Genomic DNA, 21,753 nt, shown 5'->3' with positions numbered 1-21,753 from the left:
CTAATGTTTTATGTAACTGAAAGTCCCTTATGATCACCAGTTAGGTGTTTTAAAACTTAGCTGCATAAATTGAAATATTAGAAGTGAGTTATGCTATTGCAACGCTTACCATATGTTAATTTAATTGACATTTTATAGGATAAAGATTTTCTAGCAGAAAAAAATAAAATGCTGCTAAATTCCTGGATTCCTTGGGTTGTTAGATATCTTTAAGCAATAGTAGACTGCAATATAGAAAACTCGAAAAAACAATTGAGACTTTGCCTTATAATATAATAAATATCCTTGCACTTCTTGTACTTCTGTATTTTGTTACTTTGGAAATACTTTTCTTTGGAAATGTTTCTCTCTCTCTTTCTCTCTCTCCCCACCTTTCCCTCTAGCCTCCCCCCCACAAGGATAGAGCTTAAAAACATAAGTACCAAAAAACTGGTTAAAGAATACATACAAAATAATTTTTACAAATTCAAAATACTCAAAATGACTTGTTTATTCGTGTGTGTGTGTGTGTGTGTGTGTGTGTGTAAGTATAAGGAATTTGGCTTTTATTCTGAGTAAGGTCCCTAGTCTGTCCTTTGTAAAATCTAGAATACTCATTTGATTTAGAGACTGGAGCCAAAGCTATAAATACTACCTCCTTAGGAAAAATGCTATTTACATTTGAAATTTCAGTTCTAACCCTTCCTGCCATCCTGCCAATTCTTACCAATGTTCAGAGGAAAAGAGAACTAGATAGCTGATGACTACATATTACCATTGTTTGAAAAACATTTCTGTGGACATATCTTACCCATAAGTCAGCCATGTGAAAGTGTCAGTATATTCCATTTAAAGCTTTATTTTAGACCAGTACATCAACCTCAATAATACTAAATTTCCAAAAAAGTATTTGGGTTATATTTTTTCTTGGTATTTGCCAACAATATAACTGATTGACTAGCTCTACATCAGAGTGTATTTGACCACCTTCTCCATGCCCCTATACAGTTTAACCTCTCTGGGAAAGCTTGAGACCTTCTATATAGGCATTTATGGAGAACTCACTCAATGCCAGGTACTGTCTCTGCCTTTAAAGAGTTTATGGTCTAATAATGGGGAAAAGATTATAGAAAGCTCTTTTCAAAGTTACATATTTATCTTAAAGTAAATACTTCTCAGGTGTTCCTGTATTTCAGACGACTGTTTTTAGTCAGGAATCTTTGTATTCCTATTTTTTTAAAAGTGGAAATAACTAAGGCTGAGAAATTATGTGACCTAGTCAGGTTTCCTTAGGTAATAAATAAAAGAAAAGGTACTAGTGGCCAGGTCTCTGGTTTTTCAATACAATGCACACTCTTTTCTAGCCTATTTTTATTGTTTAAGCCAATGAGTAATTTTTGTGACATAATTATGAATCTATATTCAGTCAGAATCTGTATTCATCTCAACTGAATAGTACTTTTCTATAATATAAAAACATAACCATGGACAACAAGTGTACTACATAAAGTATACCAAATAGAAATATTACTACTCTAATCATGCAAAACCACATATAACAAAGTTTAATACAACTTCCAACTCTTGAAAATAGTGATGAACTACATTCTCTTTTCTTGGATCTCTTTAAGCAGCCTTAATTTTGTGTGTGTTGGCTTAGTGTGTGGAATTTACAGAGGGAAGATAAATAGTCTAATACCAGACTATAAGTTTCTCAAGGATAGGATCTGTGTCTAATTTTTTTTAATACCTAATATTCAGCATATCGTAAACATTTAATAAAACACAAATGCTAATCATTGATATAAGATTATCTGTTTATTTTCCCACTCATTTGTGTTCTTTACTGGCAGTTAATTTCTCATTCAGGTAGCAAACAAATTTGTAATTTTGATCGTTTCCAACATTAGCTCTTATAGTTTTAGTTTTTAATGTTTCTGAAGGATTTAAACTCATATTCTATCTATAGGCACCCATACATCTAAATGAGCATGTGAATATTACCATATAATTTTATGTTTAGAATCACATACATATGTGATGGGATTTTTCTCTTTGCCTTCATGTCATATAGACCTCACCTACATGTGTTCTTTCCTTTAAAGGGACTTAACTCTTGTTTATTCAATACATTTTTTTCCAAATAATCAAGTAAAAATACTTTATAATATGTAAGAAAAAGAATAATATGACCACCTAAGTTTATATATTTTTTCGTAGCTGTTAGTTTCACAGCCATGATCCAACATTGAGGGCTTTTTTTTTATTAGCCTTTCAGAGTTCTCATTTGTAAAGTCATTGGGACCTTCAGTCCTCCATTTAGAGATCTTTGTAGCTTTGATTCTATATTTTAAAAGATGTCTAAACTATGGCATTATTTCCCAGTAAGGATTCTAAGTTATTGGTCAATCATAACGTAAGAGATTATAAACTACATTTGCATATTTCTGTGTATTAGTTTAAACATTCTTTTTCCCCTCCTACAAGTTCATTTGAGTTAGGGCAGTCAATGTGACATATTGCTCATTAATCATACATATTAACTGGAGTAGTTAAAGCTTTAAAATTCAACTTACCATTCTGTCCACAGGGACTAGTTCTTGTTTTCTAAATGTGATGACATATGCTTCAGACACTGCTAATTAGGTCTTTCCCTTGAAAATTTATCCTGACATCTTTCAAGAACATTTTTCCCCCTTGAGTACAAGTTCATTAAATTATTAATATCCTTTTATAAGTCTTGTAGGATTACTTACACAATGCAGCTTTATCTATTTTAAAACCATAGTTCACAGTGAAGAATGAGATATATCTTACTTCCTTATATATCTTTTCTTCTCACTTCAAAACAATGGAGTGGATAAATATCAGAGATATTTATAAAATGTTAATGGAAGGTAAAAAATATTTTGTATGTGTAAATGGAAATTTATATTAGTCAAGGTTCTCCAGAGACACACAACCATATGTATACATAAGAAAGAATTATGGACTTGGTTCCCATATTGTGGAGACTTGACAAATCCAAAATCTATAGCATAGACTGGCAAGCTGAAGACCCGGTGAAGAGTTACAGTTTGGGTCTAAAGTCAGTCTGCTGACATAATTATTTCTTGTCTGGGAGAGGTCAATCTTTGTTCTATTCAGCTTCAACTGATTGGATAAGACTTACCTACCCTGTGGAGGACAATCTGCTTTATTCAAAGGCCACTAATTTAAATGTTAATTTCATACAAAAAAACATCTTCACAGAGATATCCAGAATCATGTTTGACTAAATATCTGGACAGCCAAGTCAGCTTACACAAGATGCTATACAGATAATCAATTCCTGATCATCTTCACAAATGGAAGGAAATGTTGCCAGAAGTAATCCAAGTCAGATTGCCTAAAATCAGTTCTATTGAGCCTCTGTATTAAGTGATGAGTTTACAGTTTTACCTCCCTGCCTTTTATCTACAGAGGCAGGCACTTAGATCAATTTCTATTAATGACGTTTTTAAGACAAACATCCAATTGTTACCCATCACAATGAAAATAATAAAACTCAGAACCCTTATCATAATCTACGAGGCCCAGCATAATCTGGCCTGCCTATCACCCACCCACTGGCTTGCTTCTCTCTAGCCACCTATGTTTCTTGCTGTTCCTTGAACAAGCCATACTCAGGACTTTGTTTTTGACGTTCTCTCTGATGAATGCTCTTTCTCAGACCTTGCATGCCCCACAGACTCACTTGGTTCAGGTGTCTACTGAGGCTGCCCCTGATTTTTCTTTCTAAAACTGCACACCTCCCTATACAACTATATCCTTTCTCCTGCTTTATTTTGTTTAAATTCTTATGGTTATTCAATAGTTATCAGATATGCAGTAAATATGGTATAATGATAATGATCAGAGACAACACAGCCAAATTGCCTGGATTTAAATCCCAACTCTGCTACTTACTAGTCGTGTGACCTTAGGCAAGTCACTTTATCACTCAGTTGCTTCATCTATAAAACGGAACTCTCTCAAAGATATTTTGAAGACTTAATGAATAAATAGATATAAATTGCTTAGGATAGTGTCTGGCAGAGAGTAAAGGTTGTGTGTTATCTATTACTATGATCGTCCCTATTGGAATTTAAGCTCTACAAGGACAAGGTTCAGAATATTTCTAGTCCATAAAAAAGGGCCTTGCCATAGTGAGGACTCAATAAACTCTTGTCAAATGAATTAATGAATGAATCTGGGCATGTGCCAGCTGAGAGTGGGGAAAGTGTTCTACAAAAACATGGTGAAAAGGTGGAGGTGAACAAATGAAGAGTTTAAAAGTTGTAATGAGAATTTTTTTGTAGTTGAGAAAGCTGATTTGGTTAGGTTTTATCATGTATTTAGATTATATATGCATGATGTATGTATGTACTATGTACATGTAGAAGGATACAGAGAACAAGATATTACTGAGATTTCTGTCTATAGGATAATTTCCTATAGGAGATGGAAAAGTCAGAGGAGAATATAAAAAGAATTCATTAAATGACCTACAGTTGAAGCTTGCAGGACAACTGGGTCACCAGCTTTCTCAGTAAACCTTAAACTTTATGCTGGGAAAAAGTTGGAACTAAAGGAGAAAGAGATTGTGGAGAGACAGATTGATGAGAAAGACTTTGAATTGCTTCTACCCAGTCACAGTTTCAAGTGACATTGGATGTTAAGTTTAAGGAAATGAAAAGTATTCAGATCAAGAAAAAATATACCCAATATTGGTATAATGGCATGTCCCCAAGCGTTCAGTTTTTGAAGGTCATTAATACAGTTTCCTATTACTTAAATCAATCATGCAAGAGGAGGGAGCCATGAGCTGGGAAATGCCTCTGAACATACTTGATGGAAAGATAGGTGATAAGTCTCAGAGGAGAAAAGGATCAAAGAAGACACTCACATCTATGTCAGTTCAAAAGCATCCAGAGAAATCTGTTCCTATTTGAGGGGACTTTTCAGAATTTAGTGCCTCATCTTTTGCTGACGGTGTATAGATGGTTTCCTTTGCCCACATTTCCCTCCCATCAGTGACTCCACTGCCCTTCTCCCCCTACCAAAGGGAAGTTTAAAGAGAATTATTGAAAGGTAGCATATGATCAGTCTGGGTAAGAACTTAGCACCCACTTTTTCTCCCCGGAACTTCTGAGCTTACTTACCTGTAACCCAATGAACAAGACTATTCAATAGCTGTTGTGCATAACTGTCCTTTTTCTACCTTGAAGGCAAGATCCAGATCTTAGCCATCTTCATGTGTTTTCCCTTAGCACAATATGCAAAACACAGGCAGTAAACTTTTGCTGAATAAATTTATTCATCTTTTCGATAGGATTTGATTCTGAAGTCAGCATTTAAAAATCCAAATGCAATTTATCCCATTAAACTCAAATTAATGAATTGAGAATTATGCACTGAAAATTCTTCTGTTTCAAAATTGGGTGACCTTTATAGTTTCATCTTACAGAGCCTCCGGAATTCTCTTTACTTACCAACCAGTTACTGAATAGCTGCAAAATATATTCCTATGAATTTATTTGTTGCTAGTCAATTTGATTCTTGACATTGAAAATGAAGTTCTAAAATTCTACCCTTTGAGGATACATTTTATCTTTTAAATTAAGCAACTCAGAAATGCTGAAAATATACTCTGTAACTTCACTTTAATTGACATCAAACTGTAAATGTCATTAATGATTTCTTTGTTCCAATGCTGGCTGGCAAGTCTGAGTTTGTCCTGTTTCACAGGCCTAGACTCTGACCTGTCTGAAGCGTACTGAGGAACCTCACCACACTGTTTTCCTTTTAACATTTCTATTAAACAAGACACTGTCAGTTTATGTGCATTATGTGTCCCTCTACATGTAGATTTTATCTAAAAATATAACAGTTCCCTTAATAATACTGAAGGAGAATTCTGCATTCATGAGGCATTATGAAAGTGCTTGGAGATGTGGCATAATTCTCAGACAAGGGAGGCAGTGTATAGGGCCTGATTCCCCTTCTCTAGTCTGGGAGCGTGCCTCTGTGAACTTCCAAATAGGAAAGCACATTTCACAGTGCACTTCCAGCAACCATACTCTTAATGTGGCACAAAGATCTTAAAATGTATCACAGCATGTTCAGGAAATTGTGTAGCCACACCCTACCACTGCCCCACCCATGATACTGAGACGAATCAAGTGCTTTGGCAGAGACTGTCAAATGGCAGGCACAGAAAACAGAGCCAGAAATCAGGACTAAGAGAATTGGTGGTTTGGCAAGGCAAACAGGAGTCCAGACAAAGCTAGATGGAAGGTTGTGGTTGGCATGTTGGCAGGCCTACAGACGTCAGGGTAGATTCTGAGGAGAGGGCAAGCAGGAATCAGAGTAGCAGGTGAGAACTAGGAAGACCCAAATTCCAAGGGCGAAGTTACAAGCAAATGGGTGATTTAAGAATCTGGCTTGGTTGTGAGAAAACAAGAGAATTTCAACAATTTCAGCAGCAAAGCAATATATATTGGGAAAGTAACCTAAATACCCACCGAGGACACCCTAATCCTGAAGATTATGGGTTTTAGGATCAGATACACTTGGGTTTAAATTTTGGCCCCACCAGTTAAGAGAAGAGTGATTTGGAGCTAGATGTTTAACCTTTTTTTCTCTGACAAATGGGAATGGTACCACCTACCCTCAGTAATTTCAAAAGGATTAAATGAAATCACGTAAATCAGTTCTTAGCGCTTATTCCTGCACCATGGCAAGCACTTGATAAATGGTTACCATTTAATAATCATTAGTCATAGACCTTTCTTATGTTACCTAGTATAACATGAACAGCTCAGGGCATAAGAGGAAAAGTCGATTGTCAGATATATCCAGTCAAAAGGGGTAAAGAGGTCAGATCTTGACTATACTAATTTTCATGACCAAATTAATATCAACATGATAACAGGAATCCAAACAGTGACTATAGACATTACTGGCCACAGACCAGACCATTTAGCCCATCACCGTGTTCTGATGAAGTGTTACCATTTATTCTGATTATCATGTATTCAATTGTTGCTGAGGAGGGTTCAGTGATAATATTGCAACTTCTAACTTGTTTCAAAAAGCCACATTAGTTACTGGTAGAGTCCATCCAAGGAAAAGAAAGGAAAAGGACAGACAGATGGAGAAATTGTGGAAATTTTGAGATCTCAACCTAAATGAGGAAGGCAATATTGAGAATAGCTTCACAGTGTGGGTTCATTTTTCCTCAGCTCAAAACCTATTTCAAATCGTTTGTTCATGCTGAATTACATCCTCTTCCCATGTCTTTACAAGAGCCACTTGTCTGATCCCTGAAATAATGAAACTTTTATGACTAGTGTTGTTGCTGTCATCGATGTATTTTTAAATATCTGTTAAGAAATAAAATGCACTTAGGACATTATGCATTGTTCACAGAAGTATTCCATTTCCATTTTTCACATATCATTGATTTCAAAATGTAACTTTTTACAACATCTGTCATAAATCTTATTTCCGTTCACAATGTAAAAAAAGAAAACTAAACTTCCCAGATAGTCTGTAATGTTTTCCTGTGTAATTAACACCTCGTTCACAGTTGTGGGTGCCAGTCAAGGCCCTGTCTCCTCTTCCTTGACATTTCTTTGATACCTTGTTCAAGCTGAGCTGATGCCTAAGAGTGTGCTAAATACACACATGGGAACAAGGAAATATTTGAGAGGAGCCAGCTGTATTAGCAAGACCTGGAAATTTAGAGAGAATGCTTATACACATGCCTCTCTTGTGGGTTTGGGGTCTGCATACCATCCATTATTTAAGTCTGATTACTGCTATAACCCTGTCTTTATCATCATCATCCTCATCAACAACAAAAACCACCTGTCAGATAAGCACAGTAGTCCATTATTTACATTCTTCTCTTCTTAATGCTCCTGGAGGGCCAAATGTTTATAAATCAAGTGGCTAATTTAAGATACACGTGCTGTCATTCTGCAAGTCATCCTGGAAGCATCAGGTTATTTTTGCTGCTGAAAATTTGTAGATGTCATTTATTTAAATAGCCTTGTTTTTCTTTTTTTTTTTTTTCTTCTTCCTGACAATACTGACCCTCTGTGACCTTGCACACAGTAAATGCAGAAGGGTAAAGTCATTAGATAATTCCAATCAAATCATTTCATTGTGGTACTCTCCTGGTTTCATTTTTTAAAACTTTTATTGAAGTATAACATACATTCAGAAAAAAAATGTATGTGTCATAAAGATACAGCTTGAGGGTTTTTCACAAATTGAATGCTCCCGTATAACCAGCACACAGATCAAGAAATAGAATATCAGCATCGCCAGCCCCATAAACCCCTCTCATGCTCTCTTGCAGTCACTCCCACTATAAGTGGGCTTGAACTGCATCAGTAACCTATTATAACTTCTAACAGCATAGATTAGTTTTGCCTGTTATTATTCCTTATATAAATCAATCAACATTATGTTCGCAGGATCCGTCCATATGGTTGAAGATAGTTACAGTCCATTCATTTTTATTGCTATATAGTATTCCATTGAATAAAATAACCCACGATTTATTTATTTATTTTTATTTCTACTCTTAATGGGCATCTTGATTGTTATTTGGGATGAAAAATTCATATGCAGAGTTAGAGTTCATTATGCTTTTTTAACCAATGCATAATATGTATTTTAGGAGTTTTTCTTGATATGTTATCAGACCTTTTTTAAAAGAAAAAAGTAGAAAATTACATAGAGGGCAGTAGAAGGACAGAGAGGGAAGGAACTAACACTTATTACCACCATGTGTTTGGACATTGTGGTAGCAGTGTTGTTGTTTTTTAAATTGTGGTAAAAACATAAAATTTATTATCTTAACCATTTTCAAATGTACAGTTCAGTAGTGTTAAGTATATTCACGTCGCTGTGAAACAGATCTCCAGAACTTTTGTATCTTGTAAAACTAAAACGCTATACCCATTAAACAACACATCTCCCTTTTCCCCCTACTCCTTAGCCCCTGGTAACCACCATTCTACTTTCTGTGTCTGTAAATTTGGCTACTCCTAAGTACCTCCTATAAGTGGAGTCAATACAGTATTTGTCTTTTAGTGACTTGTTTCACTGTGCTTATTTCAAATAACACAATGTTATTAAGGTTTATCTATGTTGTATTATATAACAGTATTTCTTTCCTTTTTAAGACTGAATAATATTTCACTGTATGTACTCACCATATTTTATTTATACAGTCATCTGTTAGTAGACATTTGGATTGCTTCCACCTCTTGGCTATTCTGAATAGTGCTTCTGTGAACATGGGTATGCATATATCTCTTCAAAACCATGCCTTCAGTTCTTTTGGATATATAACCAGAAGTGGTATTTCTGGATCATATGGTAGTAATACTTTTAATTTTTTTAAGAACCTGCATGGTGTTTTCTGATACATTTGCACCATTTTACAATTTCACCAGCAGTGCACGAGCATTCCAATTTCTCCATATCCTCACCAACACTTATTTTGTTTCTTTTTTGAAGGACTCATCCTAATGGGTGTATGTGGTAGGAATTTTATATATGATCTCCTTTTTTAATCTTTAACAAAGCTGTTGCAAAGTATAAGTAACAATTTTACAGCAATTATATCTTGACACTAAATGCTTCCATAAGAGAAAAGTCAGGATTCCAGTCCTGGTGTTCCTGAATGTGACAATGGGCTTTTTAGTCTCAAAGTTCTTATAATCACAAAACCAACTGAATGAACTCTTTCGTTCTGAGCTACATGATTTACAAGAGATTAGGGGCTCTACAAGAATCCCTGACATTAAATATGAAATAACTTGGGGTTTAGAGCAAGGGTCTGTAAAGTGTGGTCTCCAGGGCAGTAGCATCAGCATTACTGGGAACTTGTTAGAAATGCAAATTTTCAGGTCCCATCCCAGACCTACTGAATCAGAAACTCGGGAAGTGGGGACAGCAACCTGCTTTAATTAGCCCTCTGGGTGATGCTGAGGCACGATCAGGTTTGAGCACTACTTACCTTAAATCACTAGACAAATATCTAAACTAATGTTTGATAACCTTTACATTATTGCCAAACAAGAAACTGACATGTTGAGCACTGAGGTTTCTAAGGCAACCCAATATGGTAAATCTGTGTTTTGTGCATTATATTCAAGTTTCAGAAAAAAAGTGTTGAATTAGCCCAGTTGTAATTATGCTAGAACAGTAGGTCTCCATCCATTTAGAGATTCAGCCAGACTCCAATTTATCAGTGTCGCTCATGAACAAATGGCAACCTGGGAACAGATATCCTGACAGGAAGGCCACTCCCAGTTCAGCATTCATCTGTTCTTTACCAGGATTTTTATCCCCACCCACCTCCAAGTCCCCACTTTTTGTCTTCCATTACAGTGGGTCTGGAGTGAGCCCTGTACTTAAGGGACTGAAATAAAAGGAGACAAAAGTGAAATCAAACAAGGAACATCCATTCCTCCCATCAGTGTCACAGGGTGCTTCCCTGGCACTACCATCAGCAGCCCCTGGCCCCAGGTATCCTTGTCTAATTCCTCAGAGCCCTGGGAGGAAGAGAAAAGAACAGAGATTCACAGATTACACTTTTCTCACATGAATGGAGGAATCTGATTTTAGCCGTAGGATGAGAGCTATGGTCTATGCCTGTTGACTTGGCATGAGTATTGATAATAAAATACTCCCCAAATTACCCTGGCTTAAATAATAAAATTTACCCTACCAGAAATCTGCTCTCTTAGGTAGGCTTTTGCCTTTCCCTAAAGCTTCTAAGTGAAAATAAAGGCCCTTTGGAGGAACAGGAGCCTGTGAGACTATATTTAGTGTAGCTGGAGGTCTCGAATGGGACAGAAGACAAAGGAATGAATTCCCAGGGCTTTTTGGAGGACGGATAATGTCTGAGAATGGGCTTGAACTACTCTATTGACAGAAATTATGGCCTCCAGTATTTCTCTGATATTCTGGAGTTTCCACTCCTGTTTCTCATCCATTCACTCCTCTGCTCTGTCCTGTCAGAGCCACTTCTCTAGGTCACTGAGACAGGATTTAAGGTCACCCCTGTTCCTGTTATATATTTGGTGGGATGGCTAAGAAAATAGTGACTGTGTTACTTTGTAGGGCACGGCTTAAAAAAAAATTATTCAAATCTGCTTTAGGTGTTACTGGATACTCAAGACTAGAAACCACATTTAAACTGAAATAACATGCCAACTGAAGTTATCTGCACACAAGATGTTCCAATAATTGAGAACCTTAAAAATATTTTACCTTCATGTCCACTCTTTGCAAAGATACATAAACAAAATCAGCATTCCCCCTGCACTCCTTCAGCATATACATCGGTGTACTCTGACAATTGCAAGGCTGACTTAAATGATTGTGTAAATTAACCACGGTGTGCAAGAACTTGGATGTTTTCCTGTAGCGTACTGAATCATGAATGTTTTTTACTCCTCATCCGGAGACATGCCAATGTTATGTTACAATGTCTGACACTTGGTTTTTCTTAAACATTAACTCTGTGATAAAATTTGATCAATAGTCAGCCTCATTTTCCCCACTTCCTGCCTAAATCAATATATGTGTCTCCTTTAAAGAAGGAAGAATGCACATAAAAGTTGATCCTATAGTTTTAACATATCTCAACCTAAAAGTAAGAACCAATCACCCACTTGAATGCCATTGATTTTGCTTCTTTGTCCTCTTGTGAATTAAATTACAGTGCTTCCACTTTCTAAGTAAACTTTTTATCATTGATTAATCCTCAGGGACTAATCGACTTACATTTACTAAAAGACCCAATATAATGATTTTCAGAATGTGTGAACTACAAGACTAGAAAATGGTCTTTTCAGAATGCGCGAACTACAAGACTAGAATATTTTTATGTATACAGAATATTAAATTATAGATTTATTCTAATCTTACTATCCCCCGAAGGAACTCTAAGGTTCAGATCTCCAAAATAGAAGGTACATGAAAATCCCACTAATGGCATTTGTTTTTAGTGAAATGTTTCCAAATCCATGCTGTAAGTGTTAGCTAGGACCATCTATGCAACAGCTGCTGTGTTTACGTGAAGTCCTCGACGGCATGCACGTGACTTGCCATCCGCCACAGTGAGAGCATTTCTCACCCAACCACAGTATAGTATGTGCTTGCTTACCTCCCCAGGCTTATTCATGGATTCAGCTGGCACTGGACTTCCTACCCCTCTCCAAGCCTAGATGAAAACCAGAGAGATCAAGCAACTTTGCCTATACCTTTAGAGCAAGAAAATTAGTGAATGAAATTGGCCTTTTCATATTTATGCTTACAATTCTCCAAAAAAAAGCATTAAAAGATCAACTCAAAACTTTTACTTTTTCAGTAGCAACAAGCCTTAATATGTATTAATATACTACCAATATGGTAATAAAATAAAGTTATTAGTAACAATGAATTAGGGTGACTGTATTTAGAAAACATGCTTGGAAATTCTTCTCATTCAGAGCATGTATTTTCAATATCTAAGCTTACTTCCCTCTAATAGAAAGGGGGAAAATTTAAGAAAATAAATTTAAAATAAATAACCGCTCTTTAAATGATATTATATACACAGTTACTTAGAGATGTTAGCACAATCTTATTTTTCTAACTCTTGCAATTGGAAATTAGGTGGTTATGAACTTGGGAAAATTAACATTCGGTTATAATGATAAAGATTAGTAAGTAAGGAGTATATATATTTAGTTCACTTATAAAACAGCTTCACCATCCAAAAGGAAGAAAAAAATAAGTCGATGTACTTTATACAACATATATAATTATAATATGATTTAGGGAAGTGCTTTTCAGACTTTAATGAACGTGAGAATCACCTGAAGTGGTTTTTTAAATGCACATTCGTGGCTCCTCTCTCCAGAGATTCAAACCAGGAAGTCTAGGATGGAGCCCAGGAATATGCATGTTAAACATCCACCTTTACCCTCAGGTAACTCCTATAAAATTAGAATTCTGACCATTCTTTGAGAAACACCAAATTAAGATGTCAAATGCAGGTATTATTGCATCTGAACCCACAGACTCATTAGAAAAAAATGGCAATCTTAGACCATCTTTCGGATACTTTCTATTACTTTACTAGAGTATGAGGTTAGATAGCATTTTAAAAAGGCTGCTAATGGCAGTTAAGATTTATTCATTCCAGGCTCTATTTTTCTCATCTTGGTTATTAAGATTTGGCCCATAACTCAGACTTCATTGATGTTTAAAGGTCATATGGACTTCAAATTGTTTTTAACTTTCGGTTAATTTTTATTGTCTTTAACATTGCCATTTAATATTGTCTTAAAATAAAATGGAATCACATCACTTACTGTCTGTTTCTCTTTGTTTTCAAGGGAAGACGAGGAAAAACGGGTCCTCCAGGAAAACCAGGCCCCCCAGGACCACCTGTGAGTAATCAGTAGGATGACTGTTTTTGTTTTTGTTTTTGAGAATCTCTATTTCTGTGTGTCTGTCTAAAGGGTTATTTTACTCCCTGGTTGATAATAATTTACATCTTTCTACTGTTTAAAATGGTTATAATCCTTATACATCCCACCAGTACACAAATAAAGAAAGAAGGGTGGCTGATGGCTGTCCACACACCTCACCTGCATCTTCATTACACAGTGGGAAAAACTGTACTGCCTGAATGAGCACCCCAAGACAAGTCTCCAAATAAATGAATCTTGTTCTGAACCCACCTGAGTCCATCTCCTCAATTTTTTAACATCAAAGCTGGTAGTAAGTTAGATATCTGAGGAAGCATACCCATTTTTCTTGATACAACTGTTTTGTTAATAAAATTTCATAGACCATTGTTGCTGAAGATAGCTATAAAGATCTTCTAACCAATTAGTTGATCTTTTCTTTTACCTCAGGCTTCTAGAAATAGTATGCCATTTCTTGTGGTTATACTGGCTCTTCAATACACTAGAGTCTGGTTTGTGTCCAAACTACTGCACTGACACTGCTCTGTCTATAGTCACCAGTAATCTCAGAAGTGTGAGACTCCCTGGGCACTTTTCAGGCTTCATCTTATCTCATTGCTGTATAGGAACTTACACTGTTGACTGCCCTCTCTTTGAAACTCTCTGTTCTCCTTAGTGACATTGATTTTTTTTCTCCTACCTCTGAGGCCATCTATTTTGGTCTCCTTCATTAACAACATTCCTTCTTTCCCCAGCTATATGTTGCATGGATAAAGATTCTCAGTCTTTTATTTCAACTTAGACATTCCTCTTGAGTTCCAGGCTTATATATCCCACTGCCTGCTGAGCATCCCTCTATCTTCATCACTCAGCTCAGACATCACTTCTCCTACATAGCCTTTGCCAGGGCTCTCAGTGTGTGTGGTGTCATCTTCCATGATCCTGTGTTATACCTCCTACAGATACAGCACATTGTTTTGTAACTGTTATTTTCCTTATCTGTCTGCCCACTACACTGTGAATTTTTTTGACCTTCTGTTTTATCGTCATTGCCTAGGACAGTTTCTGGCATGAAGCATGTGGTTATTAATTATTTAGTGAATGAGTAAACAAAAATATATTTTGTAGATGAGAAAATGAAGACCAGCAAATAAGAGCTTTTTAAAAACTAGAACCACCCTAAATCACCACTAGAGGGCTCCAGACCTAGCACCTTAGAGATCTAATAAGGTGTGGTCATGTGCCAAAATGAACATGACTGCAGTCTTGTTGTTGATTTCATATCAATAACAATTCCGTTAGTCAGAGAATTGTTCTATTAGCAATGTACTGGTGTCAATTGATATTGAGTAAGTGGAGAAAAAAAGAGGCATAAATCGGGCATCCTGGAATTAAGTCTTTAAAGGAATAGGATTTGTTGATTTTTATTCCAAATTTTCTAGCAAAACAGAGAACACATTGTAGAGTTTTCAATAATTGTCTTCTACAAAGAAGAAAAGCTGGCGAATGCTAACAGGCAAGATTAGACCTTTATATAGTTTTCTAAATGAACAGTGCTGCTTTCTAGACAGGATAATTGTTGTCTCAAAGGAAGAATTTGAATGATGAAGGCCTTTATGGCAAGTTTGCCAAATATCTAGAAGAGAAAAGGATTACACTAAATCCTGGAATGAGTTCTCAACTATAGATCAAATGAGTTGACTGGAGAATCTAGAAAATTAAGAAATATGCCACTATATAAAAGAATTTATAATATTCAGTTCCACAGGTTTCTGTTTATTGTCAGAATGTTTAGGGGAGAGAGGTAGTTATTTTATTTCAAATATTGGATTTAGAATTTAAACTCAGCTATGTGTCTGATGCACACTGGTCATTAAATCCTGAGTACACAGTATTTAAAAGTTGTTTATTATCTTTTGTAATATAATGAAATGCCAATTTCTTAGACTACAAAGATAAGGGGGAAAATCTATGCAAAAAAAGAAAAGGTTTTTATTCATAGGTCAGCTTTCGTTCAAAAAGAAAAAATATGAAACTATACCATCAGCTCATTTTATGTTTAGGAATTATGGTTTATGGAAAATCTTTGTCTTTTTGATTCTGGGATATCTCCTCTAGTTGACCAAAGTATCTTTTTTCTAATACAAATATTATTTTAAAAAAAAAACTTTATCTTGCAGTATGGTTTGTGTCAGCTTTTGGATTTTTTTTTAAAGTTGTTCACATGATTAGTTGAATTAATGATGTGCGTACCAACATGCTACAGAAAATGTCTATGAAACACCTACTCATATAATAGGAATTAGCTGAGGGAAGCATTGAAAAGGAAGGTAAAATAACTGGCTCCTCATATTTTTGTATGCCACCTTCATGTTTAACTTTTCTAAAATAATATACTTTAGCAAGAAGACTTATTTCCCAAATGTGAGAAATAAACATGATTCTTTGAAATTTGTCCTTTCAGAATCATATTAACTAATATTTTAAGAAAATGAGTTCACAAAAATAAATCGTTCCTAATTAAAATTATTTGTTACACAAACATTTATTTAAGACCTGCTATGTGCCTAACACTGTGTTAGGAGCTGGGCTTTCAAAAATGAGTAAGATACTGTCCTTGTCCTCTAGGGAATCTAGTTTAGTTTACAGAAATGAACAGAGGAAGAGAATGTAGAAAGATAATGTTAGAGTGGCATCCTTTGGGAATTGACAATTGTCGCATAAAAATTGAGCCTTAGAAAAAAAAGGAAGTCCTGTCAGTTATGACAGTATGGCTGAACCTGGAGGACGTTATATTGAGTGAAATAATCCAGTCACAGAAGGACAAATTCTGTATGATTCCACTTACATAAGATTTCTAAAATAGTCAAATTCATAGAAGCAGAGAACACAACGATAGTTGCCAGAGGCTGGGGGAAAGTAGAAATGGGGAGTTGTTATTCAACAGGTATAAAGTTTCAATTATGCAAGATTAATAAGTTCTGGATTTCCACTGTACAACATAGTGCCTATAGTTAATAATGTAATGTTACTTCAAAATTCGTTGAGGGTAGATCTCATGTTAGATGTTCTTACCATAAAAACAAACAAACAAAAACTAAGGGACTTCAGGAAACTCTGGGAAGTGTTAAATATGTCAGCTTACTTTTGGTGATGGTATCATGGGTGTTTGCATTTGTCCAAACTCATCAAATTGTACACATTCAATACGCACAGTTCTTTGTATATCAATTATACCTCAATAAAGCTGTTAAAAAAAAAAGAGTTGAGAAAGTTTATCTAGTAAGTAAGTAGAGGAGAAGGAGACAGCAGGCCAAGTACTGCTGGCAGAAGAAAGAGCCTGAACAAAAGCATGGAGTGCTGAGCCTCTGGGGACAGGAGGGTAGCCCAGGCAGTTCTGAGACACAGAACTGACGAGTCAAGTTCAGGCAAGATTTTGACAAACCTCACATCAAAGCTCCATAAGCCATGCGGCAATATGACATTTGTGAAGACTTCTAAGTAGAGAGCCCCATGTCCACATTTCATTATGTCACTCAAGTGGCACAATGGGGTTGGATTTTTGAGAGAATAAGCAGGATTCATGCAGCTATACTATTTACTACTTTTAAAGTATCAGCAGAGTATTTTTTTTTTTTAATCTATGTTAGGATGTTCCATGGAGCTACTTGTATGATTTTTTTTTTTTTTTACAATTTCTATCTAGCTCAGGAGACATCCCCCTTTACTTATGAACATTTTGAAGTCAAAATATTATTTTTTATTCATTTGTCTTTTTCAACAATGTAACTTATGTGGCATGAGCCCTACTTTACAGCAGGACGGTAGGTGTAAGAGAAAGAGGAAAAGTTTTGTTGGAGCTAACAGACTTCCAGTTGAGATTGGGAGATGGTGTGTGACTTACTCTAGTGGCTCGCATGCGAGATTCCTAAAGCGCATGTTAGAACTTATTATGACAATTTGAAATATAAAAATATATTAATTTTATCTCTTATCAAACAACAATGAAATCCTCAGTAATATCCCTCAAATGAGTGAATGGTATATAATTTTAGCATGTGTGTTTAGGCGGGTTAGTCTTTAGAAAAGCTAGGGGCGGGAGAACCTTTTATTTTGACCAGCAGGGATTATCTGATAAGAATCACAGGAGAACAAGCATTATCAGGAGGCCAGAATCCTTTGATAACAGCATCTTTTGCTCAGTTTCTTCAAGAAAATGTTCTTCCCTTTGGGGTTTTAGAGATGTTAAAGACAGTATTGTTATTTAGGGAGTGTCAGTGAGATTTTTTAGAAATAGAACTGAAAGAAGTCTCTAATGGCCTGAAGTAACTCATATAACTAAAACATTTTAACTAATCCCTCTACTTGTGATTCTTTATTCTGAAGCCAAATTTGTGTTTTCTCACTTTCTTAAAAAAAAACATTTGTACCAAAAAGATGAGTTGTTGACAAAGATTAATTTCCCTCAACTTTTCATTTAGTACATATATATTTGTGGAAGGACAGCTTCTTTCTCCCTGAGAGAGTACATTTCCTAAGGAAAAAAAATTCTAATGTGAACTATTTACTAACAGTAGACCTATTGAACTGATGTTATTAAATTGTCTTTATGAATTAGTATTTCATCGAAGTCACTGCAGTTTAGCTCCTCATCTCCCTGTATTTCATAGCCATTTTTCTTCTCTTTGGGGAAGACTTAATTGAAATTTACATACATGTAATTTTCATATAACAAAATTATTCTTAATCAGAATGTTTGTAATTGAAGAACAATTAAACTGGTTAACAGAACTAGCCACAACCCTTTTAGATGAACATATATTTTTTATAAAATATTGGTCAGATTTTTTATTAACAAGCAGAGCTGATGTGACCTATACAAAGGAAAGAGCTCTCAAATGTCCCCAAATAACTTCTGCCATCTTGTTTTGAATGAATATTCTTTGTTGGAGGGAAACCATTAAGTAGAGATGTCTTAGATTGATAATATATGCAAATACACTAAGATTATGATTGAGAATAGTTTGTCAAGAGGAAGCCTGAGAGCATTAAGCATCTCCCTGGGGAAGGATATAACACTAACTCCTGAGGAAACAGGTTAAAAAGAGAGGGATAGATGAAAGTATATTATAGCACTAGCTCTGCTTAAGGTACACTGTTGCCAGTGCCTTATGTAATTCTCACAATTATGCTGAGAAGTAGAAATTATCCTCATTTTATTATGGCATAAAAGATGCTTAGAAACATCAGGTAACTGCCCAAGATCACACAAGTGAAGGGAGCCAGAATTAAAACCCAGGAACTGATCCTTAAACGAACCTTTATTCTACTAGATCACAGGTATGAAAGACAAGCTTCCTAGTGTACAATTTGTTTAGGATCGACCTGCCTTAAACATCAGGCACGGAAAGTGGTTTGATTTTTCCATGGTAATTCATGGCACTGCAGTGCCTCAGGACAGCGGAACAGTTTAAGAAGACAGTGAGGAACCTAATCCCTCACTCGTGTGTCCTTGGTCAATTCACTTGACCTTTCCATGTCTCTGAATTCGAAATGGTAGTACCTGCCACATCTACTTCACACAGTTGCTAGACAAATCAAATGCCATGTATGTGAAAGAACTTTCTTGTAAATGTAAACCTCTATCTAAATATACTTAAATCCATTACTGTCTTTCTGAGCACATTCATTCATTCACATCGTATTGTAGATAGAAGAGATTATCTTGAATCTGTAATAGAACAAACACATTTTTTCTCTGTATAAATTTCTCAAAATTCGGTTAACAAAAATTTGACCATCTCAATGAATTGCTAAAATGAGAGATGGCATGCTGTATGTGTGGAATACTTATCCTAGGTATGTAAATCTACTCATGAAGAGATACGTAAAAGTCACAATCAGGCAATAATACCAACTGAGTCTCAGTATTCAGTGATGTTTTTTTCTCCTCTGATATGTAGCTTCTTCCTCACTTGTAGGGTTTGTTCATCCACGATCTGAGTTGTGGCATTTTATTAGTTATGATGTTCTCTAAGTCTCAACTACTATCTCTCACATTCTAATAAAAATTTCTTTTTCTTTAAAGCCTTCCAGTTATCTGAGTAGCATAAGCAACAGAAAATAGTGGCCTTATGTTATGATAATGAGACCTGGAAAGTCTCAAGACTTGGAATGCCTTAGTTTATTTCAAAACATTCTGGTTTTAAATTGCTTTAGAAAAGAGAGGAAAGCAGCTGGAAATGAGGCAGAGCAGGAGGGAAGGCAGGCGAATTTAACTAATGAGCCATTAAAGGAAGTATGTATTAGTCCACCCATTTGATATTAACTTTACTTCTCATTCATCATCACTGTAAAAAGTGTTTATTAAAAACCACATTAATTTCAAAATGTGTTATTATTTCTTTCTGTTGCAGGCAGGGCTCTTGATTTCCTTTCTTTTTTTTCTGGTATTGTTTTTGTGCATTGTTTCATTATTGCAGTATGAGAATTGAGCAGTGGGCTCCAATGTGTCACATTTCAGTGCATAGCAATTTATGTTGAAAACATAGTTAAGAAATTTGTAACGTGGGGCAGCAGCTCCCTCTACTGTTATCACTGGAAAAGCTCTAAGCAAAGAATGACACTTCATGGCCCTTCAGATGATGTCCAAGGCATGGAAATTTTTCAGTGTTTGAGGCTTAATTATAAATCTACATGATTTCAAAATTGATTTTTAGGATCTTGTTGCATTTTCTGCTTATACTGTACTTAAATACAAATGCTTTTTCATCAGCAGTCATTTTCAGTGTCATCATTTGATGCTGTCTTGAAGTGAAAACCTTTAGCTCATGGATCTCTAAAATGCTCATCTATTGTAAAAGGTTGGTAAAACTCTACAGTGTTAATTTCATGGAAGCTGACTCCAATGGACTTTATGCTTCTTTTCTAAAACATAATTTAAAACTTACGCAACGTTGTTATTTCTATTTTAGTTTTAACTGCAGTGTGGAAAAACTTCTTTCACGTAAAGCATGAGCCATTGCACATTCTTGACGGTTATGTTTATACAGCAGTGTACACAGTTAAAAGAGTAAATTTAGGGTGTGAAATTGAATTCATTTAGTCAACAAATACTTATTGATCATCTACCACATGTTAATTATTATTATAAACATTGAATATACAGTGATTTTAAAAAAACAAAGCAACAAAGTACAGACAAGGCCTCTACCTTCTGTAACTTACACTCTAATGTGTGGAAAGGGGAGCAACGGTTAATAACTCAATAGGGAGAGAAAACAATTTCAATTTAGTATGAGGTGCTGTAGGAGAATAAACTAGGTAATGTGACAGTGACTTGCAAAGATGAGTTGTTACTGTAGGTAAAGTGGTTCGGCTGGCATCTCTGAGTATCTATTACTTGAGAAGGAGCTAGCCATGTAAGGGCCAGAGTAAGAACCTTCTGACCAGAAAGATCAGGACATGCAAAGGGCCTGAGGTGGGAAGGAGCTCAATGTAGTCAGTAAACATAAAGGAGCTAGGAGAAGAATAGCGCCAGTAAAGGTTTTGAAGCTCAGTGGCTTTTATCATGTAAGGCCTTGTGAGAGCAGAAGAGGGGATAGGGGTGGGGGACGGTAATAAGCACCAAGGAAAATAATCAACAGGTCACATCTCCCTTTTGTAAGTCTTTGTATGTTTTTATCTGAAATGGTTAGATCTTTATTTTGATGTAATGAAATTATTATTCCTTCTGATAATTCTAAAGGTAACATCATTTTTAACACATCACTTTTAGTCTTTACACAGATAAAAAATAGACTTGTTTGCTGAAAGAAAACAAGAAAACTGACAAAGCCTTGATAGTAACCCATTTAATTTCAGTCTTGCCTGAATCCAGTGGATGCAACATTATTCATTAAAGATGGAGACTCTAATCACAAATAAGTCAATTTTTTCTTTTTTTCCATAGCTAGACCTGATGCTTTCTTTCTGATAAGCTGTGGGTTAAGTCAGATAAACAGTCCCAGCAATGAACATGTATGCCCTCAGAACACCATAAAACTAATGCGTTTTTGTACCTGTACCACATTATCCATCAGTATCCCCAAATTTTGTCTTCCATCTCTAACTTTATTTACTATACACCAAGAACTCATGGTGCAAAGTTACTGTTTTCAGCATATAGCAAGGCCCACCTCTAAAACAAATTAGTACCCCAAACACATTTTGGACTGTAGAATAAAGTGGATACCAAAAAAAAATTCAATTAAAACACTGAATTCTT

General features: G+C 35.5%; 1 protein-coding gene across 1 annotated transcript in view; it reads left to right on the top strand.

Annotated features, from left to right (window-relative positions):
* Positions 1-21,753, top strand: part of COL19A1 (collagen type XIX alpha 1 chain) — a 292,373-nt gene that overhangs the window by 187,088 nt on the left and 83,532 nt on the right. Inside the window, exon 16 of the mRNA XM_039853067.1 lies at positions 13,413-13,466. Coding sequence (XP_039709001.1) covers positions 13,413-13,466 — 54 coding nt within the window. The remainder of the gene's footprint in view (positions 1-13,412; positions 13,467-21,753) is intronic.

The sequence above is a fragment of the Pteropus medius genome, unplaced genomic scaffold (assembly GCF_902729225.1).
Source record: "Pteropus medius unplaced genomic scaffold, Ma_sr-lr_union100, whole genome shotgun sequence".
NCBI lineage: Eukaryota > Metazoa > Chordata > Mammalia > Chiroptera > Pteropodidae > Pteropus > Pteropus medius.
This window is presented reverse-complemented; position numbering and strand designations above follow the sequence as displayed.